The sequence below is a fragment of the Gouania willdenowi genome, chromosome 2 (genome assembly GCF_900634775.1).
Source record: "Gouania willdenowi chromosome 2, fGouWil2.1, whole genome shotgun sequence".
In the NCBI taxonomy this organism is placed as follows: domain Eukaryota; kingdom Metazoa; phylum Chordata; class Actinopteri; order Blenniiformes; family Gobiesocidae; genus Gouania; species Gouania willdenowi.
This window is the reverse complement of record NC_041045.1, coordinates 8,407,039-8,424,117: the sequence shown is the minus strand read 5'-3', so window position 1 is coordinate 8,424,117 and position 17,079 is coordinate 8,407,039. Positions and strand designations below refer to the sequence as shown.

General features: G+C 40.9%; 1 protein-coding gene across 1 annotated transcript in view; it reads right to left on the bottom strand.

The window, feature by feature from the left end:
• Positions 1 to 16,670, bottom strand: part of LOC114476270 (Krueppel-like factor 7) — a 36,688-nt gene extending 20,018 nt beyond the window's left edge. Inside the window, exon 1 of the mRNA XM_028467667.1 lies at positions 16,343 to 16,670. Coding sequence (XP_028323468.1) covers positions 16,343 to 16,444 — 102 coding nt within the window. The 5' untranslated portion in view covers positions 16,445 to 16,670. The remainder of the gene's footprint in view (positions 1 to 16,342) is intronic.
• Between the last annotated feature and the right edge of the window lie 409 nt (positions 16,671 to 17,079).

The following is a 17,079-nucleotide window of genomic DNA, read 5'->3' as shown; positions in this document are numbered from 1 at the left end:
AAGAGAAGAACCTCGAACAAAACGAGCCCTGCGCTATATCTTAACTTGCTAATTCATGTAAACACGGAGACGTGTCCCTTATTTACGTCACTTCTGCTTCATTTTAGAAATTAATCAAAAATAACCACCTTTCTTGTCTTATAACTCCAAACAGACACGTCAAAATGTCCTAGCTTTACGTTCATAAGATCCACATCTGGACAATTATATGTTTGGTTGAGGCACCAATATTTTGCGTCACAGACACATTAATACACCTCAGATCACAGGATAATCTTATGAAACAATCTTGTAATACATTAAATAATCTGGTGTTTGCGAAAATTGAACAAAAACCTGATTATCTCTATCTGTGTACCCAGCTTTAGTCAAGACATTACATGACTATGTCCAGGTATGGGATGTTTGTATTATTGTATTAATTGGTATTATTATAATGGAACACCGAGACGCTTACGTACATCACTGTGGGTCAAGCAGGCACAACAGAAAGGTGCAGATCAAGGTGCCTTGCAGTTGTCTGATGATTAACAATAATGCTAAAAAAGTCAACCCGTGCCTCAGTAAACAACTGCAGTCCCATTAGTTTAATGAATGTCCCTTCACAGACAAAGCAACACATGTGAACACACTAAGCTCCTGGAGATCTACTGACCTTGAGAGTGATATAGACATTATTAAGAGGTCTTAGGCTAGAGATGTAACAAGTACACAGCATATAAAGAAAGACCTCTACTGCTGCGTCTAAATAGCTTGTGACAAAGTGTGAAAAATGCCTTTGTTATGGTATTAAGTCAAGGATGAAGAGAAAGGGAGAGAGAAAAGAAAAAAGAGAGACGAGGCATCTTGAGACCGAGGAACATAAATGATGGAAGGATGCGCGAGAGGCAGAAAAGAAGGGGGTATAATCCCTATGACTGAAGCTGTATTGCACTCAATGGGGAAGAGGAACTCTGTCTCTCTTTAACTGGATTTGGGTGAGCTGCTGTTTATCGCACATGAGTCGCCAAGCGCTTCCTCTCAGCTGTCAAAACCAGCTTAATCTAATCAGGAGACATTTCATCCATTTGGTTTCAACATGTCTACAGAGTGCACATTGGTCATGTCGGTGTGCTCATGCGTGTGCAAACGAACAGAACATGCACATGTGTGGTGGGTTCGTAGATAGAGGGGGTAAAACTATGGTTTTACAACAGGGTTAGCTGCTTGGGACAGGATTTAAGGAGTCTGCGCTCCCGATGTGGGGACCCCATTGTGTGAGGCAGGCTGGCTAATCTTCATTACCGCACACAATGTTGGGGCAAGAGAATGAGGCCTTGGCTGGAAAAGGCAGAGAGAAACAAAAGAGCGACGGGCAGTGAAAGAGAACGAGAAAGGGAGGAGGGCTGAAAAATACAGAGGGGAGAGATAAAGGGAACAGTGGAGCGGAAAAATTCTGCTTCCTCTTCATACAGTGCCAGTCAGAAAGGACCATTCGGTACCCCAATCACGTCCACAACCTGTGAAGTGTAACTGTGACGCCATGCCCACTCTGATAAGAGCATAAACGGCTCATTCTTACATGCATCTCAACGGCTAAATGACGAGCCACCTTGGGTTTTCTCTCCTGTTGTGTGTTTTTTCAGCTATTGACACAGAATCGTTAAGCAACTGTGTTGCCAAGGTCTTGCCTATCTCAGGAGTGGCGAGTGTGTGTTGCAAGAAAGTGGAAAGATAACGAGCAAGAACTGTTGAAGCAGGTCAGCGGTACGGCCAACGTGGGTTAACTGCAGATCCCAGACGTGTTTGGCAATAGGTGTGCTTGCGAGGAATCTGTGCAGTTATGCAAGAGTGTGTGTACACATGTGCAAACAGGAGGTGGGAGTGAAAATCATTCCGTCTTCATTCCCATGGAAATGCTTTCAAAACAAACCTGAGCTACAAAGATTAGCCCCAGCAGCTTAAAATACGGGAAGATGTCTATTTGCCACCAATGTGGCTCTGGGTTTTTTTTCCCAGCAGTGTGTGTGTAAAAGTTAAGGGTGTACAAGGAGGGGTGGAGGCAGCACGGCAGGATGAACCCATTCACCCCTCAATGCAGAGCAGTTGGCTTTTCAGCAGTAAGCACAAATGGAGTGCAAGGACTTCTTCACCCCAATTCAATCACAACAATGTACGACTGCTCAACATGGAGTTGAAGAGGGTGGAACGATGCACTAAGAGATTTAAGGACATATTGACTCTTTGCCTTTGTTACTCGTCGTGTCCCACAAGTGTATCTTTCACTAAGGAACGATGAGTGGAATGCGCCTCGTAAATGCAGTGTTAAAAATGGCTGTTAAAAGTTTAAAATGTGGCAAAACATAATAATGCAATACGGGTAGATCAGCCACCTGGTACAAACACACAAACACATACCTAAACCTAATAAACTTTCATTTTATTCTGTCTTACTTACACACACGCACACACACACACACACACCAGTGGAAATTATTGATGTGCTCTCTTATAAAACACTGGCTGCTCCCTGAAGTATTCCTGGCAACATCACATGCTTAAAATAGCTTCCGACCCAAATAACTCTCCCTGCCGGAATGTAGAAAGAACCAGACTGCAGCCACCGGCGACTGGCTTTACTAATTGGCATCATTTTACAATAAAATTATATCTGGGGCAAAAGACGGAATAACACAGAGCCGTAAACTGGAAAGCGTGAGGATGTGCTTTCTAATCAAAATAGTACGTTGATATAGGACTGTGTTTGTTTCATATTATGTTAGTAAGAAATTGTCTTCCCGGTCACTTTAAATGTTAGCTGTATGATATTTTCCGACTATTGTTTTTATATTTGCATTTGCTTAATTCCAAATTCTTGTGTATAGAAAAGGAGATATACTGTATTATGCAACCTCATGACCAAATTTGCCCCACTGACTCCCATTGTAACCACATATTTTTCATATACTGTAATCATGACATGTTATAATGCTTTTTCAATAAATTAATACCAAATAGATCAAAGCATTTACCTTCAAAATATTTCATAAAACATTTTATATCTATGGATAGGTCTGTAGTAGTTGAAAAGATCTGATGCGGTGGAAGTAAAAATAAATTCATACACCGTACATTTTTATTGCACTTTTATGTGACGGACCGTTTGTGTACGCAAGGTTTAAAACGTTGCAACTGTCATCCAAGGGGCTTCTTCATTATTCTCATCAAAACACATCCAGAACTTCCAACTCGTCTGTTTCAGAACCAGAGAAGCCTCTTAGATGAGAGGCGGAACATCTTCAGGCAAACCTTAGAACCCAGTTGCCTTGAAAGGACCTAATATATATCATTATAATAATTTAAAAAAAAATGGTCTCACAAGTGCAAATCTAACAGCGAAAATAAAAAATAAACACAAAACAATTCACTAAAATCAAATCTTTAAATTCTAACACAATTCTTGCATTCGTTTATCAATACTCAGACAGCGCAAAGCTCCGCTGAGTGCCAGTTATTATTTTTGCCAGATATTGGTAATTATCTGGATCAGTGATCCTGGTCATGGTGCAATGATCATTCACACTTTAAAGGCTTGTAAGAAAGTTCCATCCTTGTTAATCATGATACAGTAGGTCCTAATGTATATCGGACGCCCCCATTTTTCCCCAAAATCACAATGAAATGTGAATTTTCATATCCAGTCCTTAATACTTGGTGGGGTCATTGAGAAATCAACACAACATAACCAAGTCAATATGAATTGGTCAAATTTCAAAAAAGATGAGTAATAGGGTTCCAGAGTCAGTATATTGATCTGGATGCCCTCCAAAATGTAATCAAATCTTCCAGGGTGTAAGGCATGGGTCACCAACATGGTGCCCGTGGGCAGCAGGTAGCACGCATGAACCATGTGAGGGTCCCATAGGAGCTCTAGTCACCAATGAGCGCCAGGATTCAAAATCACAACGATAAATACATATGAGAGATGTAGAATAGTAGTCTACTTAGTAGAGTTAAATAATGCTGCACGTGATATAGTTTTAGTACTAAATCAACCATCTTTAAATGTTTTTTTTCATTGAAACATTGTGACAAATGTTTGTAAGTGCTGCAGATTTGGTGTATGGTCAGTGGTACGTTATATATAGTGTGAAATAAAATGGATTTTTTTTTTTTTTTTTTAAACGCAAGGTGGATTTTTGCAAGACAAATTGGTTAGTTAGTAGCTAGTAAAATAGTAAAATGATCATTTTCTATTAAATGTAATGAAAATGAAACAATTGCATTAATTAAGTTCCTAGCTTTATAAGTTACTGTTAGCCTTCTTTATTATGTTACCTTCTAATTAAAGTGAGACCATGAATATTTAGTATTTAAGACGTGTTTTTCTAAGTTTCTAACCTATACAGTACCTATGAAGTAGCTCACAGTTTCAGAATGGTTGGTGGTCTATGTTTTGTGAAAATCCGTTGAGTATTTTTAATGCAACGTTGCTAACAGACAAACAAATAAATAAATAAACTTTGTGGAAAATATTACCCACTTAGGGAAGGTAAAAGGTCAGTTATCGCTTATGGACGATCTTGTATGAATTGTTAATGACTTTTTTTTCACCATCCCAACTGCAGCGATGTATGCATTTAGCAGGAAAGTGGGTTGGGCCAAGGCTTGAACACAGATGTCTTTTGCAGCCTAAATCTTTCATCTAATCAAAGGGTTGCCATCCCATCATTAAGGCTAAAAATCACACAGTAGTACAGAACAAGGAGGAACAGAGGTACCCTGTCACGCTGATGAATGGCTCTTCCCACAGGTCTCATTACATCACAGAGACCACTTTCCGGGGCGTTCAAATAGTTAAACACAGAGCAAAATACTTTCACCTTCTCCGTCTGTCTACATTTGACACTTGCGCTGCTTTTTACTATTCACGCGGCGTGTGTAAAGTCACATTTCTGCCTTTGACATAAGTGTTTCCGGTTTGGAGTGTAGAAATTTCACTGTCTTCTGACAAGTCCCCGCTGCAGGAGCCTGTGATGACTCAATCCACACGATGCACCCAGTTAGCTTTGGATAAATATGTCTTTAGGGTAATTTGGGACTCATTTTAATCTTTCGAGTGAATTTAGCATCAGCTGGTGACAAGTGAACACACTATCATCATCGTCTAACCACCATCAACCCCCCCAAAGCGCTAATTTCAAGCTGTGCAAATACAAATGCAAAAAAAAAAAAGAAGCTTTGCATGTTGGAGACTTGTGGACAGCGTGTAAAAAATCTGCAAATGCTAATGTTGGTAACACCAAAAGCATGTAGCGAGTGGCACGACACCTTGAAAGTTGAAAGGACTTCTATAAAAGATACGTTAAAGAACCAGACCTGTATCTCTGACTCTACCAATGACTCTCTACCTTCATAAACTATCCAACCGGTTCCAGCCGCATTATGTCCTTGCAGCTGTCACACCCAAGAGCTAAGGGCCGTGATTGATGACCGCTGTTGGATGACAACAACAAGCAGCGGTGTTTACTCATGGCAAATTGCCCTTGTCTTTCTCTCCCCCCTTCCATCTCTCTTTGCCCAATTCTTTCGCTTGATCTTTTCAGGGTGATGGTCCACATGGCTGGATCTCTCATTTCTGGAAAGCTTGGAGTCCCTTGGGGTGGGATTAGCTCCCCCGACCAGACTGACGGCTAAACAAACAAATAAGCCAAAACTGATCTTCCTGCTTGCCAAGGCTGCTTAGCAACAGGTAGAAAAGTAGATAGGATGCCAGGCTTTGGATGCCAGAGTCAAATAATGCCATGAAATGCCAGAACATTTAGCACTCGTGATCAAAATCGATGAGTTTCCAAGATTAGGAGATACATATTTATATTGTATACATTATAATAGGTAGCAAAAAATGGTCCAAAAGTGGCAAAAAAAAAGAGCGTTAAGTGATTAAAATAGGCCAAAAGCAGTCAAGAGTGCCCAAATAATGGACAAATAAAGAGGAACCAGGTTAAATGGGCAAAATGTGAAACAAAAAGAGTCCAAATGTTGGGTAAAAAAGAAACAAATGGTATTTATTGGGCAAAAGTTAGCTTATGTGAATAAAAAGTGGCCCAAGAAAATTAAAGAAAGGCTAAAAATTGGATTAAAGTGTCAAAAAAAATGGACAAAAAATAGGAAGGGAAATGATAATTATTGGTAAAAGATAGTGAAAGTCTGAAATAAGTGTCGGGCAAAAATGGGACAAAGGAAGTTGCAAATTGGCCACAGAAAATAGGTAAAAAGGGGTAAAAGTTTCCCCCTTTTAAGGTTTTCTGGGGAATAATAGTTCAAATAGACATAAACAGCCACATGTTGAGAATCACTGACTTAATAACAGTTTCTACGTGGTGTTGCTGATAATGTAGTGTGCTGGTTACTAAAACCAGATGACAAAGATGGCTCAGCTGAAAGACTATTTTATGTTGTGTAACCTTCACAAATAGGAGTGAGAAGTGATTTAGAAGCTGCGTGCGTAATGAAAAGAACTTTAAATGCACGCTGGTGGGGTCGACATTTTAACAAAACTGTGTCGTAGTGATTACTCAAGGAAGTGCTCCATTCTCATAATTCTAGGCCTGGACGATATGGACCAAAACTATATCTATATCTCCATACATTTTCTCAAAATAGCAATATACTGTACAATATAAATCAATACTTTTCATTCAAATGAAGTCTGACAAGAAAGACAATTCAGGGTTGAATTTGCTGATGCAATATGTCACACAGGCACATTTATTAACAAACGGTTGCACAAAATGTGCAATAAAGGACAGCATGTGTGAGTGAGTTCTGCAATGTGGCTTGTTTAGGGGAAGGTCTGCATTAGGACGCACTCAGAAATCCATGTAACTGTGCTTTTGTTTCTGTTCTGAGATATAGTGAAAGTAGCAACTCTTAAAACAAAACAAGCTGTGAAATAAGAACGTATCGATGAAACAGAAATCCCAACATATCTGGACTCTCAATATATTACCCAGGACTACTGTGACGTAGTGGTTACTCAACAAATTGCTCCGTTCAACTCCAACTGGGGTTTTTTTTTTTTAGAGATTAAAGACATGCAATGGTTTCCATGGTAGCGTAGACTTCCCAATTATAAGGTGTTTTCCTTGTTCAGCTGGAAGGAATGTGTGGATCCGCGGTAAGATGACGGCGTGCCCACTAATTTATCACTAAAGCGTCACATTGAAATGCTTTTTCACCATCGAGTAACATTGTGGCCGCAAATACAAATAGTCTGTCTGATGTAACCTCAACATTATATACATCCAAAAGGGCAACGCCCATATATAAATGGATATTACATGTGTTTGGAGGCTAAAAGTTGATATAAATGACGAATTGGTAACTAAGTTTTATTATTCAGCTGTAGTGCATTCCGTAACGCTTGACTTAAAGTTTTGTACATAAGGCTGACATTACGCTATCTGTCATTAGCATGAATACGGTGTCATGAAGGCTGTCAATAGGTGTCGTTTGCTAAATTATGACACCTTTAGAGCTATGTTGGCATTTTTTTTGGGTGAGGTGGAGGGATCTAGTGGGGTTAGGTAGGGTAAGGGCAGTGGTTCTCAAGTACCCCATTTCTCTTATTTCAGCGTCCAAATACCCAAATTCTATAATAATAATAAAAAAAAAAAACTTTAACGACAGAGCATGATAATAGAATGAAAGAGTGACAACACACATTTTAAAGAATCTTGTTTTGTAAATAAGTGTTATTAAACTTTAGTTAGTGCTTTCTGAATAGATTTATTTCTATAGTTGGAATCGTTTACGGTCCTCTCCCGCCTGGTGGGACCAAAACTGACCCTTGTTATTTTAAGTTCATTTCCATCATCATTATTACGCCTATGCATTTTTAACTAAAAAAAAAAAATAAAAAAAATAAACTTCATAAATCCCCATATTTATTTTTGCTTTAACTTGTTCATTTTCCACCCCCTGTAGTGCCACCACGTACCCTCGCTTGAGAAACACTGGGTTAGGGTAACGAACAACACTTATTGACAGCCTTCACGACACCTTATTCATGCTAATGACAGGTGTTATTGTGCATTTATGTAATGGGTTGCGTATGGCTTTAAAGTAAGAGAACTCAAGCATAGCAGGCGTGTCTATTAAAATATTGAAAGATTAAGGGACAGAATCGTGAGATTGAGGGAAAAAGTTGGTCGAGCTACTTCTCCATTCCTTTCACTTTTCTGCAGCCGGAATAACAGCGGCGAAGCATATCGGATCACTGTTAGGTGCTGTAATGGCTTCCCGATTTCAGACTCAAATGATGTGAAAGTCATTGCCAAGCCATGTGTGCTGGTGTGAGGTAGAGAAAGAGAAAAAATGACTGGCTTCTCCTCTCACTGTTAATCAAACCTGGGGTGGCAGAGCGTCTCACAGACGGAAGCTATACATAAAGATGTGCTTGTTCGACACTTCCCCATGCACTCTCTCTCTCTCTGCTGCCTTTCCTCTTACACCACCACTACCACCACCACCCTCCTCCTCGCTTTGATGGGCCCAGTCACCAGTGTCAGACAAATGAATGCTTCCTCAGCCCTCCTCTCTTTCATCAACGCTTCCTACCTTTTCATCAATGCCCATAAAGCGTTGATGAAAAGCACTAGCCGACGCCCATCACTGGCAATCTCCTCTCAGCTGTCTGAGTGATGAGACGGAGGTGGCAGGGTTCACAGCGCGCTCCTATGGCAAAATAGATGTTAGTGGGTCAGGGGGTCACTCACACATCTCATTACACACAAACCGGTACGCGTGCAAAACGCAATACATCCAGATGTTAGGAAAACATATTGTAAATCAACGTGGGAAAATCAAATCTTGGGCAACTGACAAACACATAAGGCCAGGGTTGGGGTCAATTGTAATTGATATTGAATTACAGCTATGATGTAATTATAACTGTTGGAATCGCAATTGAATTGTAATTGAGTCCAGATAATTTGTGCGACTGACCGTGACACCGAGCCGTTTGATTCACCTACAGAGCTTTGTGCATGCGCGCACGAGTGATTGTGTCCGCACCACGAGTGTTTGCGCGCGCAGAGTGTTTGTGTGTACACGCGTCACGAGTGTTTGTGTCCGCACCACGAGTGTTTGTTTGCGCGCGCAGAGTGTTTGTGTGTACGCGCATCACAAGTGTTTGTGTGCGTGCGCAGAGTGTTTGTGTGTCCGCACCACGAGTGTTTGTATGTACGCGCATCACGAGTGTTTGTGTGCATGCGCAGTGTTTGTGCGCATCACGAGTGTTTGTGTGTGCGCGCACCACGAGTGTTTGTGTGTGCGCACACCACAAGTGTTTGTGTGCGCGCATAGTGTTTGTGTGTACGCGCAGTGTTTCTGTGTGTGTGTGTGAACGCGCAGCACGAGTGTTTGTATGCGCGCAGAGTGTTTGTGTGTGTGCTCACCACGACTGTTTGTGTGCACGTGCAGAGTGTTTCTGTGTGTGTGTGTGTGTGTGTGTGAGTGCGCACCACGAGTGTTTGTGTGAGGGCGCACCACGAGTGTTAGTGTGCGCGTGCAGAGTGTTTGTGTGTGTGTGTGTGTGCGTGCAGCACGAGTGTTTGTGTGTGTGTGTGTGCGCACCACGAGTGTTTGTGTGAGGGCGCACCACGAGTGTTAGTGTGCGCGTGCAGAGTGTTTGTGTGTGTGTGCGCGCACCACGAGTGTTTGTGTGCACGTGCAGAGTGTTTGCGTGCTTGTGTGTGTGTGTGTGAGCGCACACCACGAGTGTTTGTGTGTGTGTGCAGAATGTTTGTGTCTGTGTGCGCGTGCACCATGAGCGTTTGTCTGTGTGCGTGCAGAGTGTTTGTGTGTGCGTACCCATGAGTGTTTGTGAACATGGATAATCGAAGACGTAATTGTAACTGAAAAATGTAATTGACCCCAACCCTGCATGAGGCCTAAATGAGCAAATATGGAAACAGCTGCTAATCTTTGTTAGCATAGCAAGTTGCGTTTTTGCTGTTCCAGCTCACATTTTTTTTCTCATTACACAAAAAATATATATCAATAAACATTTTTTTTAAATGAGCTTTCCTTTTAAAAGGATGCCTTTAGAAACGATAGCGTGAGAGCCCTGCAGGGATGTTTCAGCAGCACAAAGGGTTTCATTCACTGCAGAGCATGTCAAACACATTCAATGTGGAATCTTTCTTTAACATCTTCTGACGGCGGAAAAAGCTGCAAGGAATCAATTCTACACATCTGACTGTCATGAGGCGGACGAAAATATGCCAGAAATAAATCTATTTATTTAACTATCAGCTCTTGGATCAGACACCACAAATAAAAAAACATAATAATGAGCTATTTTCAGACAAATAGGATTAAATCTCGATTTGTGCTCCCTCTGTCTGCTTGGAAAACGCTGAACTGTGCACGTTACAGGATTGATTCAATATTCATTTGCATAAAATTATATCAAAAAGCAGCCAGCGAAAGGCCACGCAGAATTGAGAATTGTTTTATCTTTGATTGTTGCGACCAAGATTAAGATTTAATCTGTCCTTTTTTTTTGTTTTTGCTGTTAAACAAACGTTAAAACCAAACTAAGCACCAGACAGCTATTGTGTTTGAACACAGCTAAGCACTTTACGGTGATGGGAAATCGCACTTACACAACCAGCGAGGCAGACATCAGAAATCCATACTGTGCTAATTTTGTATGAGCGAAGGAGGAAGAAAGAGAGAAAGGAGGAACAAGAGGTAGATGAAAAAAGGCAGGAAGGTGTGTGTGTGTGTGTGTGTGGGGGGGGGGGGGCGACAGTTGGCTGCGATCCTCAGCTTGACTGTGTGTGTGTGTGTGTGAGAAAACAGCTGTGGCCTACAGAAGATTACATAACAAACTGAGACACAGATGAACCAGGGAGCGGAGACGAGCACAAGCTGTATCTGAAAGATACGAAACCTACTCACATGTTCTTCTACTGGAAAATAATAGACGTACAGTATCTGTGATATCAACCAGAGTTAAATATGAAGTACATGTATTCACGTTGGTTTACGACTGCACAACTCATTTTTTTTTTTATCAATGAAGCAAAATTCAGCCCTGGCATTTTCTGTCCAGAGCCCCACTATACGTCATCAAGTCAGTGATTCTCAACATGTGGCTTTTCATGTCTGAAATTGTATTTATTATTTCCCCAGAAAACCTTAGAAGGGGGAAACTTTAACACATTTTTACCTTTGGCCATTTTGCAACTTTTTTGTCCCATTTTTTGCCCCTTTTCAAAAAGCTCTGACACTTTTTTTCAGACTTTAGCTCCTTTTGCCAATAAATATCCCTTTTCCCTTATTCTTTTCGACACTTTAATCCAATTTTTGTTCTTTCTTTAATTTTTTTGCCCACTCTTCATCCTAAAAAGCTAACTTTTGCCTAATAAATACCACTTGTTTCCTTTTTACCCTACATTTTGCCTGTTTTTGTTCCACAGTTTTGCTACCCTTTACCATCACAGACCACCAAGTTCCTCTTTTTTGCCACTTTTGATTGCTTTTGGCCCATTTTAGTCACTTCTCACTCTTTTCTTGCCAGGTTTTTGCCACTTTTGGACCATTTTTGACCACATGTTAACATGTCTGCTCATACCAGACCAGACCGCCCACCAGGACAATGCCCGGTATGTCAGATGACCAGTCCACCCCCATCTAGTACTACTTACAAGCCTAATATGCTAATATGGTGGTATTGCTGCCATTGCCTTTCAACATTACAACCAATCAGGGAGCTGGATTTGGCTATAATCCCTCCTACTTCAACAGAACTAAAACATTCTACTAGATTTTGAGTGTACTACTGTACTAGCGGTTAGCACGGGTTCATTTCTGTGTGGTTTGCAGGTTCTCCCCAATTAACTGTGCTGCTCGTGCTGTTCTGAGTCTACTAGTAGTACTAGTGGGAGATTTTTGGACATGTTGTGGATGTTTTTACTGATGATTTTACGTATTTTTGCTTTTTATTTGAATGTTCTTACTGGTTTTTAAGCTGTTGAATGTTTTCTGTTGCACTTTTGAATCACGTAAAGCACATTGAGATACCGTGTGCATGAAATGTGCTTTACTAATACATTTGCCTTGCCTTGTGACACTTTTTACTTCACTAGTACAGTGCACTCGCGCACTAGTGAGCAAAAATTGAGTGCATGTGTTCCAAATTTCAGCGCCAGTAGCGCTTAACTACGGTTAATTAATATCATCGACATCGACTTAATGCTCAAACGTCTTTCCAGCGTCATCCAATCCAAAAGCATTCCCACTTCCTCTTCCTGTTTATCAGGACTTCCATGGCTGTCCATCTACTTCCTATACCTGTCACTCCTGGGGGGGGGGGGGGCTAAGCCCATTGGACTGTGAAATGCAAAACCCTGCAGTGGGGAGAATGTGCACAGTCTGCAACTTTCTCCACCCCCACACCCCCAGATAGAGCTGCTGCTGCTGCTGCTGCTGCGTGTGTGTATGATGAAACCACGAACACAAGCTGAATAGTGGCGTCTACGCTTGCATCAAAGGTTGAGTGATTTTTTTTTTTTTTTTTTGTTTTTACATATAGAAAACATCAAAGCCAGCCATACATAGTTTCCCATAATGCACTGAGGCGACGACACACAGACAGTTTGCTTGAATGAACATCAGGCACTCACTCAGTCTGTGCACTATGGGTGTGTGCTGAACTCCTGAGGGATAATGTGTGTGTAAGAGGGTGCGCGGAGGTCAGTGACGGGCAGCCATCGCTGGTTTCCCGTTACATCCACAGCTTCAGGTTCAAGCGCTTAGATCTGGGGTCACCAACCTTACTGAAACAACACTTTATATATCTGTATTATAATGGTAAATTTGTATTATTATTAATATTTATCTTATTTTTTATCTTTTTGTACTGTAATGTGTGCCATCCTTACTTAATTTATAGTCTTTTACTTCATGGTGTACATTCCTTTTTCTCTTTCTTTCTTTGTTTAACGTTTACTCTTTTTTATTGTAATTGTTCTTGAGCCTCTGTAACAAAAGTCATTCCCCCCTTGGATAAATAAATAAAGTACTTCTGAGTCAGATTCATTACATTTCATAGAAAATGATCATCTTCCTGTTTGACTAGCTACGAACAAACAACTTTTAACTCATTGCATAACATGCAACATTTGTAAAACGCAACAATTATATCATATTTTACAAAAATCCACCTCACATTTAAAAAACATATAACATATATCACAGAGCTGGGTAATATATCGAGATTCAAGATGTAATTTTCTATTTTAGCGATATATAGAAAATGACTATCGTCTAAATCGAGATAAATATTTTTCACTTTTTTATTCAATCAACAGTACAAATATCATACAAGTATTTGATATTATTCTTAGAGTACGGTCAACCAGTCTCCTTCTATACAATATTTTGTATATATACTGTATTTAATAGCTTATTTTGTATTTAAATACTGGTTTTACTGGTTCACTACTTCTCAGAACAGCGTTAAAAGCACAGTTGGATGGATCACCGAGTACGTCCTTCCCCTAAACTACAGTACTCACTCACATGTGCTGTCCCTTAGAGGAGAAAAGCCAAAAGTGGCGCATGTTGTGCAGCTGTTTAATAAATGCGTGTGCGTGGCATTTTTCATCAGCAAATTTAACCTGGAATTGTCTTTATGGTCAAAAAATATTGAGTGTAAAATTGTATATCGCCATTTTGAGAGAGTTTTGGTCCATATCACCCAGCCCTATTATATATATGACATACCACAACCCATACACCAAATCTGCAGCACTTAAAAACATTTATCACAATGTTTTAGTGAAAATAAACATTTAAAGATGGTAATTTAATGCGAAAACTTAATCAGGTGAAGTAATAACGACATCTGTCATATCTATTTATATTTGTGAGTTTGAATTATGGAAAGTAAATCAGATTTTAGTTGAAGCTCATTGGTGACTAGAGCTCCTGAGGGCCCCTCACAAGGTCCACGTGGGCCACCTGGGGCCCCCAGGCACCATGTTGGTGACCGCTGGCTTAGAATGAGCTTAAATATTCTTAAATCTCACAATTCAATCATCTTTTTAGCAGAAGACGCACGTACCTCAGGGGCAACGAGAGGATTTCTATGAATGATGAATCAGTGCCAGTTTATAAAAGATCTTAACAAGCCCTGAATGTGCAGCCAAGGTAACCAACCCATCTCCAGCTGTTTGTTCCAGCTACTGTACTGGGATGTGGAGGTGGGACGGCACAGTTCAGCTTGGCACTATTAGGTTCAATAATGGAACAAACAGCAGCCTCCGATGTGCCATCTGCAGACCTCCAAAAAACACTTTCCTCCTTTTCTCCTCCCCATCCCCCAATAACAGCCTGAATCATGCCTCACAGACACCAACAGGGGACACAGTCATCATTCTTGCCTCCGCATCTCAGAGACCCATTTAGGGGCCGACGACAACAGTGTCCTATCTCGCCATCAGACCCCATAAAAGCATCAGATTCTAAATTGTGGCTGGAATACAGAGGGGACTGCTCATGCCTCTGCTTCTCAGCTGCACACCAGGCTTTTAGCGACGGTCACAACTTCTCATTTCTGTATTCAACCTCACGCCACCACACAGACGACAAGCATCCTTTTTGCATCCGAGATGAACGCCTCTGCAGAAACCACGGTTCGGTTTATCGGCTCAAACGTTTACGTCAAATGTATTTCTTTAAAATGGCATCAAAATGTGTGGATAAGGTTTAATTTTGTCACATGGGGCGAAATCCATTACAAACATTAATACCATCCAAAAATAAATGAAAAAATACTATATATATATATATATATATAAATAATTAAAATAAGTTTAAAAAAATAAATTAAATAATAATAATAATACCATCCAATATCAGGCTGATCAATTGATTTTATTTTTTTTCTGTAACAGATTTAGTCGACTTGCTTATGTTGTTCTGCAAAATGAGAGAATGGCCTACATGTTTATATATACATATAAAGCTCTTTTTTTTTTTTTACATTTATTTGAGTATAAGAATAGAAAACTAATAAAACAAATTAGTTTGAATTAATTTTACTTCATTTTATTGTTCAATAAGTTTGTGCAAACCTGTTTTTTTTTTATTTTTATTTTTAAACCTGGACAGCTCCGGTCTCCACAAATATGAGCTGGCCCATCCTTCTGCATACACAGCTGTCTCTATCCCTTCCATTTGCATTAGGTATTGATTTTGATATGCAGGATGTGGATGAGAAACAGAGGGGAGAGAGAGAGAGAGAGAGTGAGAGAGAGTGAGAGAGATCCACTGCACATGGTGCAATTTAAAACAAAATATAAATCCCTGACAGTCCAGGCAGGGAGTTGGAGACTTGTTATAAAAAGATGCGTCGGCCGGGTAACAGTGGGATGCCAATTAGGCTGCTTGGCCACAACAAATGGATCCACTGGTCACGCACTGCTCTCTCTCTCTCTCTCTCTCTCTCTCTCTCTCTCTCTCTCTGAACATTACTGGCAATGCTTCTTTTATTATATATATATCTATATATATATATTTTTTTCTATTATTGGGCAGCACAGGAAACATCATCTCCCAGTAAGACCATTACAAAAAAAATCAAGCATGTGAGGGCTTAAAAAAAATACATAACATGTAAAAATAAAATCAAGAAAATGCACTATTAACAACATATATGATTAAACAGTCAATAAAATGTCAACAAAGTCCACAAATTAACATCCAACTCTATGTTTAGGACATTTCAGGCTGCTATTAGAAAAAAAGAAAAGAGAAGAAGAAGAAGAAGAAGAAGAAGAAGAAGAAGAAGAAGAAGAAGAAGAAGGTATTGATCTTCTACACGACTGATGATACAGGAGGGGATTAATGTGCTTCTTTTCACTCGTTCCTGTCGATATAAAGCCAGATATGTAAGGTTATGTATTATAAATAAGTGAGGGGATCATTCTTCGTGTTTTGGGGTCCACAACTCAGGATACAAATGTATAATTCACGATCAATTCGTTTCCTACTACGATTCAGATCTTCATCTTCCCAAATTGTATCTGACAGCTTTATTAGCGCGTGCGCCGGCGTGCGCTCGTATCTTATCCACTTTTCCCATCTATTGGACATTTGTCAGACCTGTATGTGTGAGTGATGGAAAAGTGCTTTACTCATCCCGACGCTCAGAGGAAAAGTTGCCGGGGCACAGGGGTCCATGAACCCAGCGAGCGCACCGACGCATCCCCGGTGCGTAACGGAGGGATGGATGGATGGATGGATGGATGGATGGATGGATGGGGGGAGTAAACACGACACGTACCTGCTGCCAGTTCTCCTCCAGTGACGGCATAGCAGAGAAGTACCCGGTGTCGTGCACGAGCTGAAGTTCCTGAAAGATACTGTGGTTCGCCAAGACATCCATGCTGACGCTCAGGGATGGAGAACGAGAGGCGATCCAAGCGTGTACGTGCGTCCTTTTCCTGCTCTGTCAGACCTGAACATCCGCTGCTTTCATAGTAGTCCTGCAAAACAAGGTTAGCGGTGCAGTTTGGCTGCAGACAATGTGCTCGTGTGGGTCCCCGTGCCAGCGCGCATCATAGGGAGTCGGTGCGTAAAAGCGACTGGAGGCGATGGAGGCTCCACGCGTGTTGCCAAAATAAGACAGCGATAGGAAGCCGAAAGTGGGGAGGGGCTTGGTAAAGGAGTAGGCGTGGTCTTGCCTGTCAATCACTCCTCGTGTTTGTCCATTTAAGGGGAATGGGCGGTGGAGGGGTGATTAGAGTGGCGATGGAGCGTGGAGAGGCGGGCTTAGGTTGATTTACCGAGCACGATTGGCTCCGGTACTGCATCTATGCGTCCAAATATGGACTACATAGGTGAGCTATTTATGGATGGGTATATTAGATTTGGAAAAAGGTCTGAAAGGCTAGTCTGAGAGTAGAAGCCGGATTGTAAACATCGTTTGCGCACAAATAGGAGCTGAACTCCACGAAATATGATCTATATTAAATACCCCCTCCATAGTTTGACATGCTTTTTTTCATTTGTGGAACAGCG